The sequence below is a fragment of the Psammomys obesus genome, unplaced genomic scaffold (genome assembly GCF_907164565.1).
Source record: "Psammomys obesus unplaced genomic scaffold, mPsaObe1.curated_primary_1811, whole genome shotgun sequence".
Classification (NCBI taxonomy): domain Eukaryota; kingdom Metazoa; phylum Chordata; class Mammalia; order Rodentia; family Muridae; genus Psammomys; species Psammomys obesus.
In genome coordinates this window covers 586,486-611,552 of record NW_026587215.1, presented here as the reverse complement: position 1 = coordinate 611,552, position 25,067 = coordinate 586,486, and the positions used below count along the sequence as shown (strand labels likewise).

The 25,067-nt window shown below is 52.2% G+C and overlaps 2 protein-coding genes across 2 annotated transcripts; both read left to right on the top strand.

Annotated features, from left to right (window-relative positions):
* Positions 1 to 86: 86 nt before the first annotated feature.
* On the top strand, positions 87 to 6,330 carry Tst (thiosulfate sulfurtransferase). Its single transcript, XM_055602931.1, has 2 exons — positions 87 to 972; positions 5,861 to 6,330. Exons 1-2 carry the CDS (start codon positions 378 to 380, stop codon positions 6,157 to 6,159), a joined length of 894 nt encoding a protein of 297 aa, XP_055458906.1. The 5' UTR covers positions 87 to 377; the 3' UTR covers positions 6,160 to 6,330.
* A 7,370-nt stretch (positions 6,331 to 13,700) lies between these two features.
* Tex33 (testis expressed 33) lies at positions 13,701 to 24,260 on the top strand. The gene is made up of 5 exons (XM_055603134.1): positions 13,701 to 13,730; positions 14,562 to 14,959; positions 16,736 to 16,880; positions 23,804 to 23,914; positions 24,102 to 24,260. The coding sequence occupies exons 1-5, from the start codon at positions 13,709 to 13,711 to the stop codon at positions 24,191 to 24,193; spliced, it is 768 nt and encodes a 255-aa protein (XP_055459109.1). The 5' UTR covers positions 13,701 to 13,708; the 3' UTR covers positions 24,194 to 24,260.
* Positions 24,261 to 25,067: the final 807 nt, after the last annotated feature.

Sequence of the window (25,067 nt, the reverse complement as noted above, 5' to 3'; positions counted from 1 at the left end):
ACCTAGGATCTGTGTCGTCTTCCCCCCCCCCCCCGCCCCATTCTTGCAAACAGAGTCCTGAGCTAGCTCCTCCCAGCGGCTTCTGCTATTGGGGCGCTCCGAAGCCCTCGGTCACGCCCACCTGCCCTCTAGAGACCAGACGGGGATGGCGCCGAGACAGTGGGAGGGGCAGAGCAGGCTTTCCCTGGGGAAATGTGCAAACCTATCCCACAGTGGCCCCGGTCTCGCTCTGGGTGCAGTTACCATTGCACGCTGGGAAAGTGTAGCGGGGGACAACCGGCCCTCCCTCCTGGGCTCCGCCCATTGCACCGAGTCCTCTCAGGCTGGTCTCACTCCCGGTTCCCACCCGGGGCCAGGTGACACGCAGAGCCGCCACTATGGTTCATCAGGTGCTCTACCGGGCGCTGGTCTCCACCAAGTGGTTGGCGGAATCCATTCGGTCCGGCAGCTTGGGACCCGGCCTTCGGGTGCTGGACGCGTCCTGGTACTCACCGGGGACCCGCCAGGCGCGCCAAGAGTACCAGGAGCGCCACGTGCCCGGCGCGTCCTTTTTTGATATAGAGGAGTGCCGGGACACGGCTTCGCCCTACGAGATGATGCTGCCCAGTGAGGCCCGCTTCGGGGAGTACGTGGGCAACCTCGGCATAGGCAACGACACACACGTGGTGGTGTACGACGGGGACGAGCTCGGCAGCTTCTACGCGCCCCGGGTGTGGTGGATGTTCCGGGTGTTCGGCCACCGCACCGTGTCAGTGCTCAACGGTGGCTTCCGGAACTGGCTGAAGGAGGGCCACCCGGTGACATCCGAGCCCTCGAGGCCCGAGCCGGCCGTGTTCAAAGCCACGCTGGACCGCTCCCTGCTCAAGACCTACGAGCAGGTCCTGGAGAACCTTCAGTCTAAAAGGTTCCAGCTGGTGGACTCTCGGGCCCAAGGACGGTACCTGGGCACACAGGCGGAGCCCGATGCGGTCGGTAGGTGTTACCGGGGCCCCTGGGGAGGACTGTCCATCACAAGATGGGGAAGCGGAACGGCCGGGCCCCTCCGTCTTTCCCTCCCTGTTAGACTTGTCTTTCCATCTGTAAAATGGGAGGGGACAGTCAACCTTGAAGGCTTTTGCAGCGCTCTGGTAAGTGAGGGCCCTGGGTGCCCACAGTCCTGGGCTGTATTAGTAGCGGCGGCTGGTGGCCTGTCTCTCCACGGCCCACTTCCAGACGCCAGCTCTCTCTCCCACATGCACTAGGATGCACGAAAGGACATCCCACCCACGAGCAGTCACGTACAGGGGTCGTACAGAGGTCTGCGTGTGTGCTCACACCCCCTAGACCCAAGAAACTCCTTCAAACACCACAGTGTCCTTCCTCTGGCTCTCCTGGGACTCTGACTGGTGTTTGTAAAAGGCAGTCAGCAGTCAGTTCATAAGCTCAACCAGCAGCCACAGTCTGTTTGTGGAGCTGATGCAACAGCTGCAGGCTGGTGCGGGGGGGATATTGATGCGATGAAATACCGAACTTCAACGGGAAGATGAGATGTTGTTACTTGGGTCTGTTAAGTGGCGGTGGCTGGATTTGAACCCAGTGCTATTTTGTCTTAAACCAGGGTTCTAAACTCAGATATAAGCCCATCCAGTGCCACCACCACTTCCTAGGGTTCAGGGGACCCCAGGTCTTGCTTCCCCCACCCCAACACTAGTCACCTGCCTCCTAAGGCTCTTTTTTATCAGTAAGTATCCCTGCCCTGAATGACTTAACTCCGGGGTAACATTTTGCCTAACTCGTTGCAAAACGCTTCTTCCTTTCTGCCTCCTGGTGTCCGCAACCCTGTTTTTACCGTCTTAATACTAAACTGTCAGCCCACGGGACAGAGTGGGGCCGAGGCACAGGCAGGAGCAGGTCAAGGCCACGCACACAATTGGCAGAGCTTGGCATCGCCCTCTCCAGGCCTTTGATTTCCCCCGCCTGTGGAGCTCTGGGAAGGTCAGGAGAGAAAGATGCTTGCTCATTGGGCACTTTCCAGAGACTATGGACACGGAACGCCCACAGCCCCTCCTGGTCTTGGCTCAAAGCCCTTTTTCTTCTTAAAACTTATGCTGGGGGGAGGGGGAGTGAAGCTGGTCATGGAGCTCTCCCAGCAGGCTAGAAAGTGAGTGAAACAGAGCCCAGACATCGCCTTCCCACCAATTTATAGATGAGGAAAGCCGAGGCTGGGAGAGAGGACACGGTTCTAAAGCCCCTCTCTGTTCGTGATTCTTCCTACCTCTCCTGATTCCCCTCGGGTGCCAGGGCAGCCAGGGTTCTCCTTCCAATTCAGCGGCTCCTATGTGGAGGGTACTCAGCCCAACTGCTTGGCCTTGTGTTCGCCAGAGGTCCCCAGCCCTGCCTCATGCCCATGGCTTTTTTTTTTTTTTTTTTTTCCACATAGCAAGTCAGCAAAGGGGCTCTTTGGAGCGGAAGGCACTGAGCAAAGTCTAGGCCCATCTAGACAGGCAGGGTGGGCCGCTTGCCCCATTCTATACGAGGATTTGTACGAGAAAACAAAATGCACACTGCCAAGGTTATGGTCTGTTGGGTGGATTCAGGGAGGTTCCTGTGGGTTCAGCAGTCCGGATATAAAAAAAAACAAAACATGGGGGTGGGGAGGCCTTGACTCTTGAGTGTTCCTGAAAGGAGTGACTGTGGCAGAAACAAAAAAACATGACCCGATGGCTGCTTCCTTCAGGGGCAACTACCTCCAGCCTTCACGTGACTTCCAAAGTCCTGAGTTAGGGTGTAGAATAAAAGAATATTCAGGCGGAGCTGTGTGTTAGCACTGGAAGGAACACTAGCAAAGAAGCAGAGAGGTAGCTTATGCTAGTCAGGTCCAAGGCTGGGCACCCAGAGTAGATAAGAAGAGTCGTAGAAAGGAGAGGGACCTTAGAATGCAAGGATCTCTTGAGGGCTGGGCCAGTAGTAGGCTGTCTCCCCTCTCCAGGCCTCGGTGTTCCTCATCTATAAAATGGGAGTGCTGGATTTGATCCTGGTATCACTCGTTTCTCAGTTGTTCAGCCTGTGAGCCTGTTCTTTCACTGGGGAGTGGTTGAGGATGAGGAGGGTGTTGGTCCGTGACTAGCGCTTTGGTTTGCAGGCCCCTGGATGCAGTCAACTTCTGAAATCCTCAGTGGCCTTGCCCGAGGGCCTGGCCCCACTCCACTCAGGCTCTAGAATGAGGCTTGCCTAAGGCTGCTGTGGAGGGTAGGGTGAGCCAGAGCAAACATGAGGACTGGGGCAGGCAAAGTCAGCCCTCTTCACTGTTGCTACGTGCGAGCACGGGGCCTCTCTACCTGTGGCCCTGTCTCTTGGGCCACAGCCAGGGTGTCTACACCAGATTCCCTATCTTTGAGATGCAAGCCCGAAAGGTCCATGGTTTTCCTGGCCTCCAACAGCTGAGCCCATCTGTGGTCTACAGGATCTCAACATGCCTACGGACTTGACCCTCCTCAGCCAAACCTGGGACACAAATTCCTAGACTTCTGGGCAGCTGAGGAACACAAGAAATCATCTCAGTAATTCCCCTGCCTCAGCCTTCTTTTCCAGGGGAGCTGAGAGTGACTAAAAAACATAGGCTTTGGAGTGTGGCTTGATTTTACGTGACTCCTGTGTGTCCTGGGGGAGAGAAGGATGTTATTGTGTCTCTCTGAGCCTGGCATCCCCATTAGAGCTAGGAGGAATGTCTCTTCATTCCTCTTGTGAGGAGTGAGAGAACCCACGTTTGGGGTGTTGGCTATAGAGAGGAGGAGTATGGCAGGAGGTCTGCTTCTAGCTGGTTGGAAGTGTTCCAGAGATCTCCGGCCTTGGCCCATGGGTTCCCCGGCTCTCCCTTTGCACAAAGGCTGTGCCCTCTGTTCCTTTAAAGTCTCCCGGCAGAGGCTGGAGAGAGCCTGAGTGGGGAAAGTGCTCGCCTTGCGAGCATGAGCACGATTTAGATCCCTAAATGCAACTTAGTGGCTTAGGCTTGTCAGAGACAGGCAGATCTCTTGAGCTCTCTGCAGCCAGTCTTACCATCAAGTGCCAGGGGCGTGGGCCAACGAGGGGCCTCAGACTAGGTGGTCCTCTGACCTCCATTTCCATGCCTATAGGGGTGCACTCCTCAACGCCTGCCCTGACGAAAAACCCAGCGAGGCCCTGAGCCTTCCTGGCAGAGTGGCAGGTGCTGAGGCTTCCCAGCAATCCCTCACTCCATCCTCACTCAGGCAAGCCTCCCTTTATAGACTTAAGACAACAATAAGGCTGGTGTGTCGCAGACAAGAAAACAGCACTCAGAGGTTCGGCGCAGAGGATCTTGACCAGCAATGCCTCCCACAGCGAACTGTTGTACCCTGACAGTTGATGTCTGCAACCAGCTGCTCCTCCCTGGCAGGGTTACACATTGCTGGTTTCAGCTTCAGCAGGAAGACGTGTCTAGATGTCACTTGTGCTAGTGGTTCTTAGAATCGTCTTTGGGATGAGGGGGCTCCCATATTGCTATATCGGCCAAGCATGTACCCACTGTGCTCCTGGGGTCAGTGGGGTCTTCTACCTATAGGAGGGGACACTGAGGCCCTGAAGGGAGAGCCTTCCTGTCTGATTGACGCTGCTCACTCCTGCTGGAATGTGACTTGCTCATAGCAATCCAAGCCCTTTCCTCCTCTTCCCATCACGCCCACCATGCTGTTTCTGTCTTGCAAGTTTAATGGGTTGGTGGGGATTTGGGGAATCTGAAGAGATGGAGGCATTTCTGGCCAGGGCTTCCCTCTCAGTGCTGTCTGTATAAGGGTGCAGGGTGCACAAGGAAGAGAATTGGCTGAGCATGCCAGGACTGATAAAGCCTGGGTCCTTTGGGCGCCACTAGCCAGCCATGGCTAGTCTTTGTGGTTTTCCATCCCCTTTTACTGGCTTGATGTTTTTCAAACAAGGTCTCCATAGCCCAGACTGACCTGTAACTCACTATGTAGACCAGGCTGGCTCCAAACTGCAGATCCTCCTGCCTCAGCCTCCAGCTTACAGGGATTACAGATGTGGGTTACCATGCACACCCACCACCTATGACGACTATTTCAAAGCCTCCCTGGGTGTGTTCTGGAAAGGACCCCGGCCTCCCTCACCTCTGCCCTGCTCTCACTTAGGCTTTAGAGGTGTGTGGAGGGGATTACAACCCCCTGTTCCTAGAGGGAGCATGGATTGGGAGCCATGTATGGGGTCAGGCATCATTAGGGTTCAATATTGTCCATGTCATTTATCTTGATGCAGGTGTATTTACTCCCCACAGGGAAACTGAGGCGCAGAGAGGTGACTTTACTTAATCTCACCAGTGTAGTAAGTGGTAGAGCTGGGATTTGAACATGTGTCCCTATACATGTGTCTCCTCTTTTCACAACTATGTGCCTCCCAGGAACACCAAGACCGGGCGTGGTCCTGGGTCTGCCTGTCCCTGTGTCTTCAGCTGAGCCATTTCATGTCAGGGCACCTCAGCGTTTTACACCTGTAAAATAAATTCCCAGGCGGGCTTCTTTAGTGACCCCCAGGGCTAGCCAGCTGCGGTACCCTTCCTTGCAAACGGCTGCCCAGGAGAGCCCACATGGCCGTGTCCTTGGCAGCCAGCACAGTGTGTAGCTTCGGTGTGGATTCAACCCTTCTGCTCTCCCCAGTAACCCAGGGAGACAGGCCTCGGGGGGGGGGGGGCTGCGGGCCTGGGGCTTATAGCTTGAGTGTTGGCCATAAGCAGAGAAGGTATAGAAATTGAGTCCCCAAGGGAGCAAAGACATTTTTTTTTTTTTTTGGGTGGCCCCAGGTCCTCCAGTTCCCACTGCATGCCTCCTCTAACCCTGTATCCTCTATTGCCACCCAGGACTGGACTCCGGCCACATTCGTGGCTCCATCAACATGCCCTTCATGGACTTCCTGACAGAAGATGGCTTTGAGAAGAGCCCGGAGGAGCTGCGTGCCATGTTCCAGGACAAGAAGGTGGACCTCTCACAACCCCTCATCGCCACGTGCCGCAAGGGGGTCACTGCCTGCCACATCGCCCTGGCTGCCTACTTATGTGGCAAGCCCGACGTGGCTGTTTATGACGGCTCCTGGTCGGAGTGGTTCCGCAGGGCGCCCCCAGAGACCCTAGTGTCCCAGGGGAAGAGAGGGAAGGCCTGAGTGTGCACAGCCTCCTCCTCTGCCCACCGAATACACCCAGTTCCCTTCAGTGGGGCCGGTGAGACCCGCCGTGGCTTCGCACCTCCTAGGCGATGGAGATTGACAAGATTTTAGAATTGCTGTGGGGGCCTCTCTCCCTCCAACACTGGAATAAAGTGCCTTTTCTCAGTAGTGTGTCTGCCCCCTTGCCCTGGATTCCACACTGGACCCTACCTTCATCAACCTTCAGCCCTCAGAGGTCACACAGAGAACATCATTACCGCGCTTGGTCCTGGCCAAGGCAGCCGGATGCCCTCTCTTGTGTCACATGGCACATGACTTTTCCTGAGAAGATATGCCACACACAGCTACTCAGCCCAGAAAGGGAACCCATGAAAGACCAAAGTAGCAATTGCACCAGTGTTCAACTTGTCCAACCAAGGAGTTTTTATTGGGGTTACTCACAGGAGCATGGGTGAGGGGTCACTTAGAAGGGATAGGTCAGAAGCAAGCTGTATCACTAAAGCCTACCCCAAACACAGGTGACAAGTCATGGGAGCTGTGTCCCTAGAGCTCTGCACATCTTGGAGACAGCTCCACGGGCTAAGAAATTCTTCAGCTCTGCTGGCCTTAGCGCTCTCCCCCAGCACTTCTGACTCCTTGTTAAACTGCCAGGGAGAGGCCTCAGGGTTCTTTCAAGTTTTTGTTTTGCCAGACATGTGACCTCTATTTACCTTTTGAGACAGCCTCCCCCAACACTCCTGGAGGGGAATGTTCCAATTGTGAGGTGACAGTCATATAACCCTGGTCAGGGATGCTCTGCCATAGAGGATGCTGGGACCTACCTGGGAGGCTGTAAGAAGGAGAATGAGGAAGGCTGAGACAGATGAAGCCAACCAAGACTAGCCCAGCCCTGAGCCCTCTGCTTTACTCCCCATGCCCCGAGAGTGGGGAGGGAGAGAGAAACAGCTTTCCAAAGGCCACCCAAAGAAACATCACCTGCTTGGAAGGTGGCCTTGACTCCCTTGCTGGTTCTGAACAGAACTCTGGGGGTGATGGGGAGATAGGGCAGGTCACGGAGGGGGTCTGCAAGCCTGATCAGTGGCAGCAGGAAGCCACCATGGCTGAGGACTCCCTGACGAGGAGAAGGATCGTTCTGAGTTTTCCAAAAACAAGTTTTGAGGCTGCAGAATGAAGTCTAGGTCCTGTCTACTGGAGACCCTGGCTCTCTCATGCCCAGCCTTCCAGAGTGAAAGAGGGGTCCTGCAGGGCTAACACCATGTTTGCTAGGGAGAAAGCCCACCCCAGTGTTGGGGTGAAAGGGACTCCATGAGCTGCAGAGGAGGGGCTCTGAGGCTGCAGGTTAGACCTCGACTCTGTCGCCTTCCCCTCCTAATGTCAGCTTACCCTCTCTCGGGAAGCTGGATGGACCAAAGCATCTTTGGGGATGAAGAACAAGTATCCTTGACTTCCTCCCTCCTCAGTTGCTTCCTCCTGTGGCTGATGTCCTGCAGGCCTTGAAGACGGCTGGGGAAAGAAGGAAGCTTGGAAGGGATGACTAATACATAGGCTGTGAGGCAGCTGTGCACAGCTGGGGCTGTGGGCGCATAAGCGGAGTGGAAGGACCCATAGCAGAGGAAAGGGAGCGCATTAGGTAGGGCTCTGCAGGTCAAGAGGAATGCATTTACCCTGGTTAAGATGGGATGCTACGGGAAGGTTCTGAACAGGTAGGTGACGTCATCTGGCATAGGTTGGACCTCAGATTTAGCCAACTCTCTCTCTCTTTTCTGGGGAGATGCTGCAGGGTGCTCACCTCTACCCTGTGCCTGCTGGGCAGCACAGCTGGTGGCTGCACCCATGCTTCCGCCTCTGCGTCACTATGCAGAAGTCACAACTTGACTGAGCTCATCTGCAGCCAGCCCTGTAGTTCGAGGTGGAGAGGACCCTGATTCTCACACCCATGCCTTAATTTTATTCCCTGATTTCCAACATCCAGCTCGGGTACCGGGGGTTCATTACTTTGAATCATATTTGTGCTCTTCAACACCTCCCACGTTCTGCCTCTTCTCAACCAGTGAGCTCCTGTGCATACTTCAAGATCCAGCCCAGATGGCCCTCCTGCTCCCCTTTCCCTAGACAGAGTTGGTTATACTGTCTACTTTTTCCTTGCCTTGCCAAGAGTGTCCTTTGTCCTTGATCTGAGCCCTGTGAACATGACCCACACATAGAGCCCGGCCTTAGCGGCTACTCAATGGACATTTCTGCGAGGATGGGTCAGAGAGTGACACAAAAAAGTGTCTCCTGTCCCCTCAGTCTTGGCCCCTCACCCTCATAGGCTGAGAGCCTATCAGCCTCTGAGGTAACAAAGGCGAGCGTACCACATCTCCATGCCAACTCCAATCAACAGCTCGGAAGGCTGCTCCTTAGTAACCCACTGGTCCTCTTGGGTAGCAGTGCTACTCTGTCTGACCCTCCAGAGTGGTTCATCTGGGGAGGTGAGGCAGAGATCTGTGAGGTGGCTGGGACTCCATTGCCACCTGGGGTTTCATTTGCCTTCTTCCCATGCAGAGCTGCTTGTGAGTACCAGGTGCCCAGGCTGCAGCCGCACGCATCTTCCTGCCATCCTTAGCCAACACCTCTCAGGACTTCCCTCTCCAGGTCAGTGGCTGGCTGTGAGCCCACCTTCTGTGTCAGCCGGTGAGGGCTGATCTAACTGGCTGTACCTCTAGGGTAAGGAGTAGCTATGGGAAGAGCATATCAGGTTGGGGAACAGGGCAGGGGGTAGGCAGCACCTAGGATAAGAAAGCTAATTTGAAAGTACTGATTTTTACTTCTGTTGACATCAAGATGGAGGACAGGGTCTATCACATGCTAGACACTCATTTTCCTATTTAGTTCCACCCTTAACGCTTCTTCCTCTTCATCTTCTCCACCGTGTCAGAGGGTAGGTTCACAGAGACTCTGAACACCACTGTGGGTCCTTCTGAAGACACACTAATCTGCTGGTCATGGGAGTTTGTCTTAGGCCACGTTCTATCGCTGTGAAGAGACTCTGCGACCACGGCAGCTCCTGTAAGGGAAAGCATTTAACTGGGGCTGGCTTGCACTGGAGAGGTCTAGTCCGCTGTCCTCCTGGCAGGAAGCATGGTGGCATGCGGGCAGACATGGTGCCGGAGAGTAGCTAAGAGTTCTACATCTGGATCTGCAGGCAGCGGGAAGAGAGAAAGAGACTGGGCCTGGCTTGGGCTTCTGAAACCACAAAGCTCACCTCCAGTGACACACTTCCTCCAACAAGGCCACACCTCCTAATTCCCGTCAAGTAGCATCCCTCCCTAATGACCAAGTATTCAAGCATATGAGCCGAGGGGCGCCATTCCCATTCAAACCACCACTGCGTGCTAATAGGAGCTGTAGCAGTCAGTTCTTGCTGTGTGACAAATCACCCCAGAATTCAGCAGTCCTCTGTGTGGCTGAGAAGTGTCCTGGTCTCTCAGTTTTCCCACAGTGTTAACAGATTGTACATCCTGCTGTTGGCCTTTGCCTGAAACCATTCTGAGCCTTTCCTTGTGTGTGTGTGTGTGTGTGTGTGTGTGTGTGTGTGTGTCTGACTTTCATGTATGTTGTGTGCATGCTTATATGTATATAAGTATGTGTGTGCAAGCGTGTAAGTGTGTGCCTGATTTTCATGTATGTTGGGTGCATGTTCGTGTGTGTTTGTGTGTGTGCATACCTGTGCGTCTATGTGTGGAGGCCAGAGGTCAGCCTCCAGGTGTCTTTCTCAGATGCTGTCCGCCTTGCTTTTTTCACTGGCTGGTAGCTTACCAGTGAGGCTAGGCTGATTGGCTAGAGAAGGCTGCTCCTATCTCCACCTCCCTAACTCTGGGATTCCGACCATGTGGCAGCACTCCTGGCATTTTACATAGGTTCTGGGAGGAACTCAACCCCTCATGCTTCCACAGCAAGCATGCTATCAACCATACTGTCTCCCCAGCTCTGGGAACCATTTCCTAGTTCTTTTGGCATGTGGAAAAGAGAATATTTTTCTTTAAAAGCAATTTCATTGCCTTCTATTTATTGTGTCACACACACACACACACACACACACAGACATGTGTGTGTGTACATGTGCGCTAAGGTACACATGAGGAAGTCAGGGGTGGGGGGTCAGTTCACTTCTTCCATAATGTGGGTCCCAGGGATTGAACTCAGGTCACCAAGTTTGTTGGCAGGCACCTTTTGCCTGAGCCAGTTTGCTGGCCTTAGTATGAGAATTTTCAAGGCCCCAGCCCTAGCTCCAAGCAGCCAGAAGGACGAAGCTTGCACACTGAGTCCAGGTGTGGCTGCCTTCTCTATCCCATCCTTCAGTTTGCAGCCTCACCGTCTCCTTCCACATCACTGACACAGGCCACAGTGCCCCTGAGTTTCTGCCACTGAATACCAAGGCACTTCTTCCTCTAAGTCTCCTGAAGGAGCCTCACTGCCCACTGTGCCCCTGACAGCATCGTTCATTTCTTGATTCTTGTTCTTCTGAGACTCAAGCCGAGCGGGATGCTTTTCCTACTACGCATCCCAACCTCCTGCCACTTGTACATACTACTTGGTCCAGAACCTCCTCCTAATTTCATTTGTTTGTCCTGGCAACACCCCAATCACGGCATCAAAATGTGTGTTGGTGAGATATTGCCATGTGACACATGACCAGAGAGCACAGTGGCTTCAAGTTTTCGAAAGTCTCAAAAGTTTGGCTTTCAGTTGCTATGGCTACAGAGACCCAAATTATAGTCTCATGTGGAAGAACTGGTGCCCAAGAGATGTGTCCAGGGTGTTGAAAATGTGGGTTTATTGAGTGACTTCCAAGTCAGACATGTAAGGTAATGTAAGCATTTTTCACAGCTTCAGGAAAAAGGGAGGTGCTGGTATGTCCGCCTACTGCCTGCATTCAGAAAGCCTCGCTGAGGGGCCCCAACCTCACACCGGAAGGAGGGAGGAGGTGGTTCTTTTGGGGGTGGTATCCTCTTGTCTGAGGGCAAGGAGATTAAAGTAGGCCAGTTTTCTGGCTTCTTTGTGTGTGTGTGTGTGTGTGTGTGTGTGTGTGTTTTCTTTTTTTGAGACAGGGTTTCTTTGTGTAGCCTTGGCTGTCCTGGACTCACTTTGTGGACCAGGCTGGCCTTAAACTCACAGAGATCTGCCTGCCTCTGCCTCCCCGAGTGCTGGAATTACAGGTGTGCGCCACTGATCCTGGCTTCTGGCTACTTCTTAGAATCAGTTCAAGAGAACAAGCCAGAGCATAGGCCTGGAAAGTGAGCAGCAGGGAGAGACAACACAACACAGGGGCGCTGATGGCCACAGCCTGCTACACGTGGGTCAGGGCCTGTGGCCAAATTCTCACATTCAGCTGGAGGAGGATCCACTTCCTGGTTCTTCCCAGGGACAGGGCTCTCCTGGTTCTTTGGGGACGCTGGGACCTGGGATTTGTTGCTTCTCATGAACTGCTGGCTGGAGGCTGCCTCATTCTCCTCCACATGGCTTCCGCATGGTACGGCTTCACGAATGGCAGGTCAGAGTAAGCCAACTGAAGGGGGCCAGGGAGAGTGCAAGTAAGGCAAATGCCGTGAATCTGATCCAGGAAGCGATTGCACCGCTTCTCATCAAATCATTTTGATTAAGAAACAGGTTGCCAGGTCCAGTCCGTACTCAAGGACTGGCCAGCCTGTGAGCACTCTGGGTAGGGTTCACCAGGAGTCATAACAGACAATGCACAGTTATCAAATGACCACTTTTACTTTGTGGTGCTGAGGTTAGACCCAGGCAGGGCCTCATGCATTCTAGGCAATCATTCTCCAACTGAGCTGGGCGGACCCCAGGTAATTTAGTCCAAAGTAACAGGGCATTTTGACTAACAACCTTGCAAGGGAGTAAAGTTGGTCTGGTTCCTACCCAATTTGAGCTTAGCAGCAAGGAAAATAAAAATAATTGAATTGTAAATTCTTACGCTTACTTACCAGGCCAAAGTCACATGACATGGCTTTAAGAAATTAAATCAGGCCAGGCTGGAGGAGCCACAGCACAACTGAGGCTGTGACAATTTTATTGAGAGCAATCAGATTTTTTGTACCTTTACCAGAAACAGAATATAATGGCAATTGTCAGGATCAATACAAGTTATAGTTGCCAGGACAGAAAGATGTTTGCAAGCTATCCAGAGTAATGTCTAAGACCACACAAGCTGTCCTGCCAAGTTTGCTGGATGACCTTGCTGGATGACCTTGGACCAGTCTCTCATTCTCTCTCTCTCTCTCCCCCCCCCCCGACCCCAATAATCTCACTGAGAGATTCTTTAGGTTGGCCTTTGGGTGTGTCTGTGGGAGGCTGTCTTGTTAAAGTTGATTGAAGTGGGAGGACCCAGCCCACTGTGGGCGGCACCATTCCCTGGGCTTGGGTTCTGGACTGTTTAACAGTGGAGAACGCGAGCTGAGGCATCAGCACGTGTGCATTTTACTTTTCTCTGCTCTTACCTGTGGGTGGGATTTGAGTAGCTGTTTTAAGTTTCTGCCAATTTTAATTTTCCCTGCTAGGGTGGACTGTAACGTGGAATTGTGAGCTAAGAGAAACCCTCTCTCCCCTAATTGCTTTTGACAGGGTGTTTTGTCATAGCAACGGAAGTGAAACTAGGACACTCTTTCAGCTCAGACTTGACGCTTCTATTCTGTGCCTCTCTTATTTTAAAGATGCTTGTGTGTCAGACCTGGCTTTATTGCACTGACATTACTACATTTGTAGAAACTTGGGGAAAACTTCACATGTGCTTTAAATAAGGGAATATAAATAAGGAAATGATCCCTTAGGAGAAAGGGTACAAAAGCTGCAGGGACCTTTGAGGATGCAGAGCTGATGCCCTTGGGTTCTGGGTCCCTTTCTAGGCTCTCCTAGTGAACTTTCTTCTTCAGGGAACAACCCAAGGGTAAAATGGGCTTGGGGTGAGGCTTGACCAGGCATTCCTGAGGTCCTGGGTTTCATGTTCCCCTCGCCCCAAGCTGCCATGTTTTAGTTGTCCTGTGCGGGGGCCATGTGGAAGGAACAGAGGCAGCTCAGGAGCAAGCACAGACCCTTCATCCAAGCATCTGTGAAGAGCCAAGAGGCAGGATCAACGTAGAAGCCCGTGCCTCTTCAAATAGCAGCTTTCTATTTGGAGAAAGAAATAGAACTTTTAGACCGGGTTGGGAAAGGGGGCTGAGGCAGGGTCCCCACAGCCAGGGCCTCCTGGAGCTGGTGGAAGAGATGGGAGGAGATTAGGAAGGAGTGAGAGAATCTCAGCGACATGGCTATGTGAGAAAGGCCACAGAAGTCCAGGTGGGGAGGCCTTGGCTAGCCGGGAACAGCTGGTGCATGGCAGGTGGCATTGGCGGCTGGCTGCAGCACAGAGTGCCTGGTCAGGGCTGGCTGGGTCGCTGGGGCCTCCCTGGTTCTCAGCTGTCATCCTTTATGGAGGCTGTCACCTGAGACCATTCCGTGTGCATTCCTTTGTCTACAGGGACAAGCCAGGAAATTGCAGGCCCCAGAGCCAGAGTCCATGGAGCTGGGTCCCCGACAAGGTAAGATGGAAGATGGGAACACTGCCAGCACAGACTAGCTTCTTGAAGTGGGGGTCGGGAAGGGTCTCATCTCCTCATCTCCCTCAGTCCTGCTTGAGGCCTCCGGATAGCATGGCCTAACTGACCCAAGACACTGAGCACAGAAGAAAAGTGGAGGAAAGAGCTGCTTGAGCCTTCCATCATCCAGGCCTGGAAGCTCTGACTTAACGTGGTCCTGGTCACCAGCTTCTTTGGGTTAAGATTGGGTTGTTATGGAGAGCCCTTCTATGCATCCAAGTGCAGAGGCTGGGTTAGGGGTGCATCAGGCCTGACTGAACCCCGCTCAGGATGGGTTGGGGTTGGTGGCAGAGAGGAGTATGCATCTATGCTTCTGGCTACTGGGGAAAAAAGATGGCAGGCTTGATAGGGATAAAGAGTCTTAGGCAGGTGTGGCTGAGCCAGTTCAGCTCTGGGAACGTTCCCCCCCTGGTTAGCTGGGGGTGGCAAGTACAGTGAGGAAGGGAATTAACCAAAGTGAGCCAGGGGGACACTAAAGCCCAGAAAGGTGGCCTCTCTTGCTCAAGGCCATGCAGTTAGGCCTAATGAAGGCTGCACATACCTGGGTCACAGCCCCTTTGGTCCTAGCCTTATGGGGACAACCCTGTCCTGTGAAGGTCTTCCCACTGACCTCCCTCTGTCCCCTCCTCTCCCCTTCTTCACCTCGCCTGGGGATCCTGTGATTTCTCTGCTCCATGTACTTGTCTGTCTCTGTCGTCTCTCTGGTTTCTGTCTACTTTCCCTCCCACTGGGCCCTCTGTCACCTTTCCTGCACTCCTCTTTGCCCCTGCTTAGGTACAACCACTTTGACAAAGATCCCCCCGAACAACAAAGAGGGCCAGCAGGATATGGACTCCCGGGGGGCTGCCCATAGCTCCTTGGACAGCTCCAAATCTAAGCAGCATCCAGGGCCCTCGCAGAACCCTGAAGGCCAGAGCCACCTGGAGATCCCACCTCCACCACCAGCTACTACCAGCAGGACTTCTCTGGTCATGACCCCCCAGCCTGAGGACCTGAAGAAGCGGGCATCCAGATCCAGCTTGAGAGAGGGAGTTCTGGGGGAGGAAGGCCGGGACTCCAGGGCCGCAGAGCAGAGGGAAGTGCCTGTGAGCTCAAAGGACAGCGTCATTCCCGAAAACATCCGCCACAAGTTTGGGAGCGATGTGGTGGATCGTCTGATCTCCGAGGAACAGGTGACAGAGCAGGGGCTCGAGAGGCCAAGGGTGCAAGAGGGTTGATCGTCTTGGAGGCTTTCAATGAGGGTTTGAAGGCCATTCCTGGAAACGGTCCCTGTACTGTTAGAAAGTTTTCTGGGACCCGCTACCCATTTGGCATTGCCTGTGTGTGACAGCTATGAGGAAAGAGGCTTTACCTCCACTTCACAGGAAGTCCAAAGTTAACCACGTGTACCCAGCCGTGTGGGGTGAGGATCTCCCCAAAGGGCTGGCGGGTTCCAGAGCTCTGGCTGCCTCTGAGTTTGCAACTGCAAGTCGGCTGTTTGCACTAGACGTTTCCAATCTGAACACATCTCCTAAGGGGGTCAGCGTCTGAGGAGAGTCTGCACTTAGTGGCTATCAGAGACCCAGCTTTGGATCGTGGCTCTACTTCTGCAGGCCGAATGACTCTAGTGAAGCTGCTTTCTGCCTCTGGCCTTCAGTCTCTAGATCTGCAAAAGGGAGCACCCAAACTGGTCAGGCTGCTAAATCCATGGTACACATACCACAGCACTACTCAGGGCAGACATGACTAATCAGTCTTGGCACCCTTTCCCACCTATTTCTAGACAAGCTGTTACTTCACAGCTGGATTCACCTGCCATTTTTAGTCAAAGGATAAGCTCCCCTCCTTCTTTGGTATTGTGCGACATTTAAGAAAAAGATTTATTCATGTTTTTGGGTGCTCTATTTGCATGTGTGCTTGCATGACAGAAGAGGGCATTAGGTCTCCTTATAGATGGTTGTGAGCCACCATGTGGTGCTGGGAATTGAACCTGGGTCCTCTGGAAGGGCAGCCAGTGATCTTAACCACTGAACCATGTCTCCTGCCCCCTGGGACATCATATCAACCTTTGTACAAGCGGCTGCCTTGTGTGGTCAGCAGGAGCAGAGCTTTAATGCTTCCATTTAAACAGAGGGTGACTGGGACGAGGAGAGAGGTGTTGTGTGCGATCTGCTCACAGCCACAAGGCCAGTAGATCCATTAAAAGAACGAGGGTCAGGGCTCTTCCAGGCTTGCCTTCATTTGTCATTTCAAGATAGAACGGACCCACCCATAACACACCCCAGAGCTGGTCACAGTCATTTAAGATGGGTATGGTTGCTCATCACAGCTTTTGGACTATGGAAGACACCATTTCTATTTAGCCATCTCCGCATCTCGTTTTTTAGGGCACAGGTGTGCCCAGATGGCAATCGAGTGGCAAGTGTCTGAGCTTTAAAGGCTTTCAGGTCTCCCCTCCACCCATGTTTTACAGGTAGGGAAACTGAGGCCTAGAGGGTTTCAAGACCCACCAAAGTCAAGAGCCACAGGTTTCCTGACTCACGGGCCCAGGCTTGACCTTGTGGGCCTCGTTTTTCTTCTTGGTCTGAGGAAGACATTGGTCTCGGTGTAAAGGAAGAAATTTTGTGCTTGTGGGATGCCTTGGGGAGTAGGCAGCGAGTTGGGGCCCTGGGGTTTCTCAGCTGTGTGAACTGGGCAGGTCTGGCCCGTTTACTCATCTCTGGTGGGGACAGGCTCAGCCTAGGAAGACCTTCTTCCCGATGGCGCGTACACAGTAGGAGCTGTGTAGTGTGGAGGATCACTGCTGTTTCTCAAGTCTTTGACCACTGGCAGGAGGAAATGGGCTGGGGTGGGGGGAGGTGTAGAGCTTGCTTGGGGGCTACAGCATGCAGTGGGAAGGCCGGGTAGGAGGGAGAGGCCACACGCTTGCCTTTTCATCACTTGCCTCTTGTCCTTGTCTCCCTCACCAGGCTCGAAGGGCCGTCGGTGAAATCTTTGAGGGCCAGAAGAGGTCCAGCTCATGGCCCAGCAGGACCCAGACCCCCATGCAGATCTCCTCCATCTTCTCAGACTACTATGACCTGGGCTACCACATGAGGTCCAACTTGTTTCAAGGTCAGGTTTAAGAGGCAAGGAGGGGGTTGTGAGCATGGGTGTCCTCCTGGGGTGGACACTGGGCACCGAAGGCCTTTGGAGTGTCTACCTTACCTGAACCTCAAGGCCCAAAGGCACAGCCCTACAGACATTCACCTTACAAGCACCCAAGGCATCCTCCATGCTGCCATGTCCTAGGGGAGCACTGGGGCCACCTAGTCCCCGGCAGGTGTGCTTTCACTGGGCAGGAGACATCACCCACTTAGCAGTGAGGTCTGCCCACACCGGACACCTATGGTTCTCTAGTCTGCAAGCAGGAGGCCCAGGTACTCCTGACCTCTGACGCCCGGTGACAGTGACAATAGCAGCTTTTTTGGGTTCAAAGGTTAGCTTGGCCACTCACTAACTGGGGATGACTGAACAAGGAACTGTTACCTCTCTGAACCTCTGCCCTCTCCTTGTGCAACTGGGTTGATAAAGACAGTGTGGCCCTTATTGCCATGGGCAGGATTCCAGGACAGGAGGGTGACAGGTCATTCGTTTTTTTTTTTTTTTTTTTTTTTTATTTTTCTTTTCCGGAGCCTGGTGTTGACACCACCTTGGGAGAAGGACAGGGTGGGTTGGAGGGGTGCCATTTCTAGAAGGATGACTTGGCCTGACATGAGCTTCATGTCACAGCTGGGCTCGCAGCCAAGAGCTTGAAACCCCTCAGTCATGTGATGAGAAGCAGGACTCACAGTGGTGGTCCCTGGGGTAACAGGATCCTCAGGGCTTCTCTCCATTGCGGGGGAGGGGGACTGGGGCACCCAGTGAGCATTCAGGAGCTCCTCTCTGCAATCTTTCACTGTCAAGGGTTCTCCATCCTCCCTCCAGCCTCCTTCAGTGCTCCCAGGGCCTAGCAGACCTCTTTTCCCTGGCTCAGGTCCCTGTCACCCAAGGAACCAGACTCATATTAGAAAGAAGCCTTTCTGGGTTTTTCTTTGAGCCTGAGGAAGGGGTGGCGCTGGGGAGGGAGGGAGGGAAGGAGGCTAAGTCAGATCAAATCGTCTCTCTTTTGGAGTTTGGGATTCTGCTTTCTCTCTTTGACACTGGACACCAGGGAGTTCTTACCTACATTGTAAAATGTGTGCATGCATATAAAGAGTACTGTTCTTAAGAATCAATGTCCCCCTCACCCAGCCCGGGCAGTGGAAGTGTGCCAAGGGGTGAGCAGGAACCAGCTTCTGCCAGCTCACAAGGCCAGGCACACAAGGGTCCATTGTTGGACTTTCCTGGACTGACTGGCATATAAATGACAACTGAAAACTAGGTGGGAGCAGCCTGTGCTCGGAGATTGGCACCAGAATGAGGGCTTTGGCCGACAGCACCCTAAGCACGTGACTGTCAGTGTCCGTGTCAAGGTCCACACAACTGGGATTCACCTTGGCACTTGCTGATGGGAGTTGGTGAGGTGTGGCCGAATCTGGGCAGCAGAAAGAAGCCAGATAGGAACAGTCTGGGTCATGGATCCTAGAAAGTTTTTTTCCCCCCAGGGTGGAGTTGGATGCTAAGCTAGCGTGGGAGACAGGGGAATGGACTTGTTCAGCTTGAATAAATGGTTTCTCCAGTGCCGTGTGGAGATGGACACGGGGTGTGTGAGTGTGGGTGGTTCTGCAGGGCAGACACAGTGACAGTGGAAAGAAAGAACTGTAAGCATCCAGGAGGGACCCATGACGGTGGTCTGGGGTGTTTGTTAGCCTTTTATTATTGTAACAGAAATGCCCAAGATAATCAACTTTTAAAAAGACTATGCCTGGTGCGGTGGGGCACACCTGCGATTCCAGCACCCGGGGAGGCAGAGGCAGGTGGATCTCTGTGAGTTCGAGGCCAGCCTGCTCTACAAATCGAGTCCAGGACAGCCAAGGCTAGACAGAGAAACCCTGTCTTGAGAAAATAAAAATAAAATAACAAAATAAAAAAGGCTAATTAGGTGTGGTACACGCCTGTTATCAGTACTCAGCAGGCAGAGGCAGGAGGATTACAGTGAGTTTGAAGACAGCCTGGACTGCCTAGTGAGTTCCAGGTTAGCCTTGGTGACAAGCAAAAACAAATGAAAACAAAACAGAGGAAAGCTTTATTGTGGCTCCAGGTTTTGAAGGTCGCCTAGGCTGTGATCAGTTGGCCTCTTGCCCTTTGGTGGCTTTGGTGAGGCAGAAAGCCACCGGCAGGGAGTGTGTGATGGAACAAAGGCCTTCGCCTCATGAAGTGAAGACAAAGGAAAAGAAGGCAAGGTCCTTTTATCACATTGGGGCTCCCCTTCCCCATCCAGTGACCCAAGTCTCCCAGTAGACTCCACCTTGGTGGAAACACCATCTTCCAATAGTGCCAAACTTCGGACTAAGCATTTGACACTGGGCCTTTGGGAGGCATGTTGGGTGCACTGCACATCTGGGTGGCACATCTGGACTCGGGTCACACAGCATTTGTGTAAGGGTGGAGCAGGCTAAGGAGTGGACTTGGGTGTGAGAGCAGGGTCATGGCTGATTTCAAAATACCTGAGCGGCCTGAAGAAGAGCTTCCTGGTTGTGGAGCTGGGACCTTCCAGAAGGAGCGGAGCAGAGCGCAGGATACGCTGAGTCACTCTCCGGTGTGATCCTCTCTGCGTTCTCAGGCTTGCTTTAAGCCCTTACTCCACCTCAGGTCTGCTTCAGCCTGCTCTGAGAAGGATTCTTTTCTAATCCCTCTGTGTGGAGTATCGATCTTCTCCCATCATCCCCCAGGGGCCCGCAGGTGTGCCCTCAGGTTTCCGAGTGTAAGGGGCCCTGGGTTTCGTCTCTATCCACCCATGTGGTATCCCACTGTGGTCACTGAGCTGTTGAGGCACCTGAGAACACACACCATTCAGTTTTAGGGTCACTTGGACAGTTTTCAGAAAAACCCTGTTTGAGTTTTTTTATTAAAGCATATTGACTCTGTGAGCAGGGGCAATTGTGGTATGATACTAATTCATTTTCCAATTTATCGGTATATTGCACAGCTGCTTCCGTTAGGATCTTCCTTCAGTATTTCATAATTTCCAATATGAAGATCTCATTTTGGCATTCATTGCAAATTTTTTTTTTTCTTTGTCTTTGTTCTGAGGGAGAGTAAGTAGCCTTAGCTGGCCCTGAACTCAGAGTGACCCTCTTACCTCAGCTCCTCAACTGCTTGGGGCATAAACCACCATCTCTTTTGTGGATGATATCTTTTTAAAATGTTATTTCCTGGGGCTTGGGGTGTGGCTAAGTGGCAAAGCATTCACTCAGCATGTTTGAGGCCCCAGATTCAAATTAAAAAAAAAAAATAAGTGAGATAGTAAATTTTACATTTTTGCTACTGGTTTATGCAAGAGCCATTTCATTCATTTGCTTGTTGATCTCTTTCCTTTCCTATTTGTAGTGCTGGGGAACCAAACCCCAGCTAGGTAAATAATCCCCCACTAAGCTGTGTTGCCAGCTCACAGCTTTATTTTTGTATATTAATCATATCTAGAAACTCACATAGTCCAATAATTATGGATCCTTTGGAACCTCTTTGAATAATAATATGGTCAGCTGGCCATATACATTCATAACTATATCAATATATTTCTATCTATTTATCATCTTTCTGTATATATAAACTCGTTACTGGAGGCTGAGAAGTGGCTTCATGGATACTAAGTTACTCCAACTGGCCCTGTGTTGACTCTCACCCAGGTGGACATTGAACTTACGAACTTCCTGTTTGAGGTTCCCAAGTAGCTGGGATTATGGGTCTCTGCTACTCCACCTCACTTACTAGTAAGAGAATTTTGGATTTTTTTTTTATTGGGTTTAGGAGGGCCCCACTATTCCTAGTCTGCTTTCCCCCTAGTCTGCTTCCCCCTCCTGAAAATTCTGACTAGACCCTGAGTTTGTTAACCGCTTGTGTCGCTGGCTTCTTTTCTCATTTGTCTAGGAATGTAGTAAATCATAGGAACCGATTTTCTCATAGTAAACCAGGCTTGCTTTGGTTTTTGTTTTGTCTTGTTTTTTTGCAAGCTCCAGGCCAGTGAGAGATACTGTCTCAAAAAACAAAACAAAAAAACAAGGTGAACGATATTGGAGAAGTGAGAACCAAGATAGTTCCTTGTCCTCCAAGTGTCCACAAACACATGTGCAAGCCCCCCTACATGTGTATACACACAGAGACACATGTGAACATATACACCACACACACGCATGCACGCACACATGCACACACACCAGGGTGACCTGGAATTATGTGAGCTACCACAGATGGAGGCTCCAGAGCGAGGGAGAGTGCCTGGGTCTGGGTCTGGCTTTGGCTAGACCCAGCCAGCTAGCTTCAGCCAGCAGGGCCAACCTTCATGAGGAGGAAAGGGGGATCACCTAAACCACTTCACTCACTGACTTTTTGACACCAGCACAGCAGCATGTCCTGCTGTCCCCCGTGTCCCCATCCCTGCTCTTTGATCTTTGGGGGGACATTCTCGGTGCTTCTCTGGTCGGTGCCCGCCCACCCACCCTCTGGAAGCCTGGGGGTAAGACTCATCAGGGCCTGGGGTTATACCCCCCCCTCTACTGCCTGTGGCTGGTTTAGAGAAACATGGGGTTCCCTGATCTGGGGGTACAGCTGGCCCATGCATGCTCCGATCCGAGTGTGTTCTGCGGCGGTTTCCTCTAGACTCCAAGGCAGCCCTGAAGCAAGCTCTAATCCCATCTAATTAGATTTATTCTGAAAGGCATGAAGCAGGGCATGGTCTCTGCCTTGGGGAATCTAAAAAGCCAAAGTAATCCTTTTAAACCTGGCTGTCCCCCCACCCCCAAACCTGACCGTTTACAGAGCCTGCTTTCAAGTCTGTCCAGAGGCTTCTGTGTCGAAGCTGGCTTTGATCCCTGACTGTCACCAGGGCTTCAGGCTTCGGACCAAACCTCAGTTCACTCTGTTCCATGAACCTTACAAGCTGTCTGTAGAGACCGAGCTTGCACATCTGCTTTTTCAGAGCGGTTCCTGGCTTGGTGGCATCATCTGCAGAGAATGCACTAGGCAGTAACTGCAGGTCCTTGGACCTTGTTAGGACCTGCTTCACAGCCCAGCCCACGCTGCTTTTGCAGAGCTGCTCACGAGCTTGCAAATCCTCTTTTGGCTGGAGGCTTTGTGTGTGTCTAAGAGGAGAGGCCTGTTGATGACTTCTGCACAAACCCTGTCAGTCTTGATTAGCGCTCTCTGCTTGATCTATTAATTAGTGAAAGACGAACCTCCAAATCCTTCCCATGGTAGCAGGCCCATCAATTTCTCTCTTGACCTTGGCGTATCTATTCAGGTGCTCGAAATGAAGCAAGCTTAGGACCGTGGTGCTACCTCAGAGAATTAGTTACACACACACACACACACACACACACACACACACACACACACATTAAAGATTTGTTTTTTAAATGTATGTATTAGGGCATGGGACACACATCACACACATGGTCTGTGGGGATCAGAGCATAATTTGCAAGAGTCAAATCTCTGCTTTCATCCTATGTGCCCCAGTGATTGAATTCAGGTCCACAGGCTGAATTCAAACAAGCACCTTCACCTGCTGATCCACACTACCAACCCCTGTTACTTGTATCTTTCCCCTCGACTTTGACTCAGAGGCTGTTTTGTCTGATATAAATGTAGCCGGGCCAGCTTGCGTTCATTTAGCTAATGTATCTTTTTATATCATTTTATACTTCTCCTTGAAAAGTAGGCTTTAACTAATATAGGTCTGGAAGTTATTTACTCTGACAATCTGTTCTCTCTAGCCAGTGAGTGAAGTCAGTTTTTATTTCTGTTGGGGTGTATTTGGGTCCAGCCATACTTCCTTTGTGCTTTTCTTGAGCTTTTTAAACATTTTCGTGAGCTTATTTTCTCTCAATCAGATTTTTTTTTGGTCCTTTCTCACAGCTCTTTTTCATTTTGTAGTTATTTCTGACATTTTTAGGTGCACAGCAGACACATCCTCAAGGGGAGGCATGAGGTTTCCCTGAGCAGTCTCAGGACAATAGCTGGCTGTTTTCACTCTCCCAACTCCCTCTCGGTGCTGTGTCCACTACAGCATCCTGTGGCAAAGTCAAAAGGTTGAGCTTCCGGCCGGCCGAGTTCTCTAGCTTTGCAGCGGTGAGGATTTACACAGGCTCCCTCAGTCTGTGCTCCATAGTTTCATGTGCTTCCTAGGAGGGCTGAGCCAATGAGCAAGTTCCTGGGGAAACATCTGGAGTTTTTCTTAGCTCCTGGTAAACCTTGACACACAACGCAGCAAAGCGGGTTTGGCGGTATGGCTCCACGTAGAAACTCTGACCTCGGGTGCCTCTGGGTATGTCTGGGAGGTAGTTTCTAGAGACATCAACTAAGGGTGTGTTGGGGTGGGGGTGGGGATCTGGCCTGGGTGTTGGTGGTGCCTTCCATGCTTCCTGGCTTGTCATGACTTGAGCGTCCCTCTTCCCACACCCTTTCGGACACCTTGAACTGAAAGCTCTGGAACCATGAACCTTCTTTACTCCCTTTGGTGGTTGGGCTCAGGCATTTTGTCACAGTGACAAAAAAAGCTGATTGACACAATGCCTGGTGCCAGAGCTGTGAACTCTTTGACGAGCATGGGACTCTGAAAATAGTCTGTGGAAGGAATCTGGAAAAGTTTGGAGTCTTGAGCCAGAGAAACCCTGGAGGGAAGCAGAGTTGAAAGATAGGTTCGATCCTCCCAAGGCAGAGAGAGACCTTATCCCTTCACATAGGCACAAATCTGAAGTTCGGAGAGGTTAAACATGGAGGCCATGCTGAATGTTCCCGCCCACCCCTTCTTGTCCATGCCCACTGCCCATGCCCAAAGGGGAAGAAGATACTAAGATATAGCATAGGACTGCCCTCCTTTGGTGACTTGGGGATTTTTTTTTCATGGCGTCCGACAGGCCCACCCCAGGAGACAAAGAGCCTCATGAAGGCTTCCTACACGCCGGAGGTGATTGAGAAGTCAGTAAGGGATGTAGAACACTGGCATGGCAGGAAGACAGACGAGCTGGGTAGGTGCAAACGGCTGAGGGGGTGGCCCTCTCCTCCATGGGGGGAGGGGGGAGTGGCTTCAAGACGCAGAGCAGGAGGTGGAATCCTGGGGGTGGGCTTAAAGAGGCCTGGGTCCCAGCCACTGGGGTCTGGTCCCCCCGGAAGCTGTTTCCCCCCCTGTGATAGTCCCTCTCCTGCTCCCTGCAGGCCGGTGGCACCGGAAAAATGCTATGAACATGAACTTGCAGAAAGCGCTGGAAGAGAAATTCGGACCAAAGAGCAAATCCAAGGGCAAGTAGTTGAGAGGAGGTTGGAAGGAAGCTCGAGGAGGGTGCTGCCAATAAAGAGATAAAGGCTCTGGTCTGAGCCCTGCCTCTCTGTGCTGCTGCTCTCCAGAACGGGGACGGTGCGTGGGTCTGGAGGAACAGCTAAGGAAGACAAGCCATGAGCACCTCCTCTTTATGCCTCTCCCCCTTGACCTCAGGAGGAGTTGGGGGAGTTGAGCCAGTGTGCCCTGGGTGACAGGTCCTCTTGTACCCTGCGTGTGAGTCCGTGGCTGATGGTTACTGTTTCTGGATGCCTGTTTTTCCAACATGTACCCACAGACTTCAGAGAGATTGTCCTTATCATCCATCTCTTCCAACCTATGCACAAAGTGCAGAAATGGGCCAGTGAGAACGATGACCAGGCATAGGTCTGAGATGCTACCTGGGAACACGTCTTCTCCTTCCTTCCTCCTTTTCTTTCTTTTGTGTCTCCTCTTCTTCCGATTCCTTCCTTCTATTCTTTTTTTCTTGTTTGTTTTTTTTTTCTCCTCCTCCTCCTCTTTATTGTCTTTTTTTAGATAAGGCCTCAGTACCTTGAACTTCTGATTTCCTTGCCTCTACCCTGGTGCTGGGTTGTGGGCAGGAACCACCGCACCCAGTTTATGAGGTACTGTGGAATCAAACCCAGGCGTTTGAACTATACCCTTATTCCCAAAGGTACTCCATGTCCACCAGATAACCATACTACGGCAGCATCAGACCTGTGCCAGGCACCACGGACACAGTCCTGTTAGGTGCCAGGCACATGTAACACAGTCCTTGTGCTCGGGGCATCGCGGTCTGCAGAGAATTGATGGGGAAGCTGGTTCTGACCAATGCACTGTGCATACACAGGTGGATACGTCAC

Bases quoted from the DNA above. Each gene is read 5' to 3' on its own strand.
- Tst (XM_055602931.1), top strand. From the start codon at position 378: ATGGTTCATCAGGTGCTCTACCGGGCGCTGGTCTCCACCAAGTGGTTG. The intron at 973-5,860 runs GTAGGTGTTACC...ATTGCCACCCAG, and splicing joins GGCGGAGCCCGATGCGGTCG to GACTGGACTCCGGCCACATT.
- Tex33 (XM_055603134.1), top strand. From the start codon at position 13,709: ATGGAGCTGGGTCCCCGACAAG. The intron at 14,960-16,735 runs GTGACAGAGCAG...CTCCCTCACCAG, and splicing joins GTCTGATCTCCGAGGAACAG to GCTCGAAGGGCCGTCGGTGA. The intron at 16,881-23,803 runs GTCAGGTTTAAG...GGCGTCCGACAG, and splicing joins GAGGTCCAACTTGTTTCAAG to GCCCACCCCAGGAGACAAAG.